Raw genomic sequence first — 2,748 nt, 5'->3', positions numbered from 1 at the left:
TGGCACATGTTGAAACCCAACTCCAGAAACACACTGCTGATCTTCCTCTGAACACTCCAGTCCTGATACCATGTGTTACTATGGTGGATACTATGGAGGCCTGGGCTTTGGCTATGGAGGCCTAGGTTGTGGCTATGGTGGTGGCTATGGTTATGGCTGCTGCCGCCCACTGTGTTGTAGAAGATATTGGTCTTATGGCTTCTGCTGAGGAAATTGTGTAGATACCCAGGCTTTCTAACCAAAAGGACTTCCAAGTGTTTTCACATCAGGAACTCAAAAATGTCTTCAAAATTTCTAACTTTAGGACAAAAGATATAAAATAAAGCTGATATACTACATGATCATCTAATCCCTCATCTGAATTTGGCCCATAATCATGTTTAAAGTTATCATCATCATACTCTGCAATATGATTTTAAATTCAACTTTCAACTTACGTTTTTAAAATGTGTATCATCAAATAAGTAAAGGAATAAACTCTACAAAATAGTTTCTGTATATCCTGTGCTTTTGTCTTGGTCACTAGTGAGGTGATGTTTGGGGGAAAGTGTGAGGGAAGTACAATAGAGGAGTATATGTATGGAGATGGAAGGGAAACAGGGGAGGAGAATGAGAAAAAGGACAGGAAGTTCAAGAGAAAGAAATACTTCTTTTCAGAATTCAGATAAAGATGGATATTCTGTTGTATTTATACTTTAACCATTATAAGCAATGAGACAATAAACTTAGTACCTATTTCTTTAAGATTCAGTGATTTTCATCTCATTGTATAAGAAGCAGTGTGAATTCTAGATAATCTGTCAATTCCTTATGTGTTTGCAAACATGAAATGCTATTCTACTCACAGCTACATCAAGTTACATTTCCATCAAGAATAGAGAAGGGTGCTTTGGACTCTACGTGCTACATAACATTCACCTTTCTTCTGTTCGATATAAATTATCTAACAGTTGTGGGCTGAAACATCATCTTGTTTTTGATTTGTATCTCTGAGACATAAGTGAAATATAATATTACTGTGTCCATTTGTCCATATGTATCTATTTCTTTGAAAAATACATATTCTAAATCTCAGCTTATTTTAGCATCCACTTATATTCTTTTGGCTAGTTAGCTTAGCTATGTATATCACTCCACAACAAAATTTCTGCATTAATTGCCTTCCTGATATATCCATTTTCTTCATTTGTATGGAACATTTCTTTTATACAGTGGTTTCTGTTGTTCAGAACATCCTTAGCTAGACCTTTGAAAAGCTTTCTATTTGAATGTATTTTATTCTGATGTTTATATTTCTGACATCATGTGCGTGTGCTGATGTGCCCATGTATATGTGTAAGTGTGGAGGATCATGTGTTAGAGTATCATTATGGAAGGGTTTTATTGGGGCCTTCTATCATTCTAATTTGCCCTCCATCTTACACATAGACGTACAACCATGCAACTTTGTATCTGAACTTGTAAGTCTAGCTATCCATCTGATTCCACTTAAGCTGGCAGGGTAAAGGGTAGAATTAAACACATAACTACCCTCTAATATGTCGGTTTTGGGTGTCAAGATAATATTTTTTCTTCAATTTGCCTCATGTTGCTTAGAACAATGATCAGTAAGATCCATATCTTTGAAGAAAATAATATGAAGACATATCTAGGATATAGAATGAAGCATCCTGTTTATAGATTGGTAGAATTACTAACATAGAAAAGGACTGCCTTTGATTAACCAATGTATCAATTTCATGAAATTTCCATAAATATTCCAAATTTGTCTCAACAGAACTAGACAGCAGAAACCAAATGACCATATAAACACACAAGGTGACACTACGGGCAAAAACAACACTAGCCTTAAAAGAGAAGATGCTACACCTACCACAGATCTTGATCTCAAAATATATCACAGAATCAAACTAAAAATGCTGAAAAAATGATGGCAAAAACAGGCATACAAATAAGACAATGAAGAACATATCACAAGATGGAAAGATCTACTACGTTCATAGATCAGTAAAATTAACAAACCACATTAGGAACACATGAGAGTATATGCTCATGTATGCATAAAGTCATCAACTTACCAATAATATAACCAACGTAAGGATCATTTCTTATCAGAAATGCTTATGTAATATATATTTATTTTACAGTAACAAATCAGGGCAAGGGAAACAAAAGGACATTTTCAGTTTCGGGCACTACAAAACACGCAGACATAAAGAGGAGAGAGAGGTTTCAATCATTTGTATGGCACAGTACAGTAGATACATGAATACTAAATAAACTAAATATACAATGAGGAATGTCTTGAAATAGATCCAGATTTTCATGTTTAAGCCTCATGATCTGACCATGGGATCCCAGCATACAAGCACAATTATCTCAGTTATGTAGCGTTGTTTGCCCAGTAACCTATGGCACCCTGGTTTTTTGTTTTTTTTTTTTTTTTGAAACATAGGAGAGATTCAGTGATGTCATAATGCCTGTGGTTTTTTGCCACCAAACATCCAGGTGTATAAAAGGCCCTTGGCACATGTTGAAACCCAACTCCAGACACACACTGCTGATCTTCCTCTGAACACTCCTCTCCTGATACCATGTGTTACTATGGTGGATACTATGGAGGCCTGGGCTTTGGCTATGGTTGCCTAGGCTGTGGCTATGGCTGTGGCTATGGCTGTGGCTATGGTGGATATGGTTATGGCTGCTGCCGCCCACTATGCTGTAGAAGATACTGGTCCTATGGCTTCT

The 2,748-nt window shown here is 36.4% G+C and overlaps 2 protein-coding genes across 2 annotated transcripts; both read left to right on the top strand.

Annotated features, from left to right (window-relative positions):
• The first annotated feature begins 70 nt into the window (after positions 1-70).
• LOC114616109 (keratin-associated protein 20-2-like) lies at positions 71-208 on the top strand. The gene has a single exon (XM_028761633.1). It carries the CDS (start codon positions 71-73, stop codon positions 206-208), a length of 138 nt encoding a protein of 45 aa, XP_028617466.1.
• A 2,386-nt stretch (positions 209-2,594) lies between these two features.
• On the top strand, positions 2,595-2,742 carry LOC114616108 (keratin-associated protein 20-2-like; the record flags this gene model as incomplete). The annotated part of the gene is made up of 1 exon (XM_028761632.1): positions 2,595-2,742. A coding segment is annotated over exon 1 (148 nt), but the record flags the coding sequence as incomplete, so codon positions are not given.
• Between the last annotated feature and the right edge of the window lie 6 nt (positions 2,743-2,748).

Source organism: Grammomys surdaster, unplaced genomic scaffold, assembly GCF_004785775.1.
Source record: "Grammomys surdaster isolate TR1022 unplaced genomic scaffold, NIH_TR_1.0 282905, whole genome shotgun sequence".
NCBI lineage: Eukaryota > Metazoa > Chordata > Mammalia > Rodentia > Muridae > Grammomys > Grammomys surdaster.
Note: the sequence above shows the minus strand (reverse complement) of the source record. Positions and strands in the feature narration are given on the sequence as shown.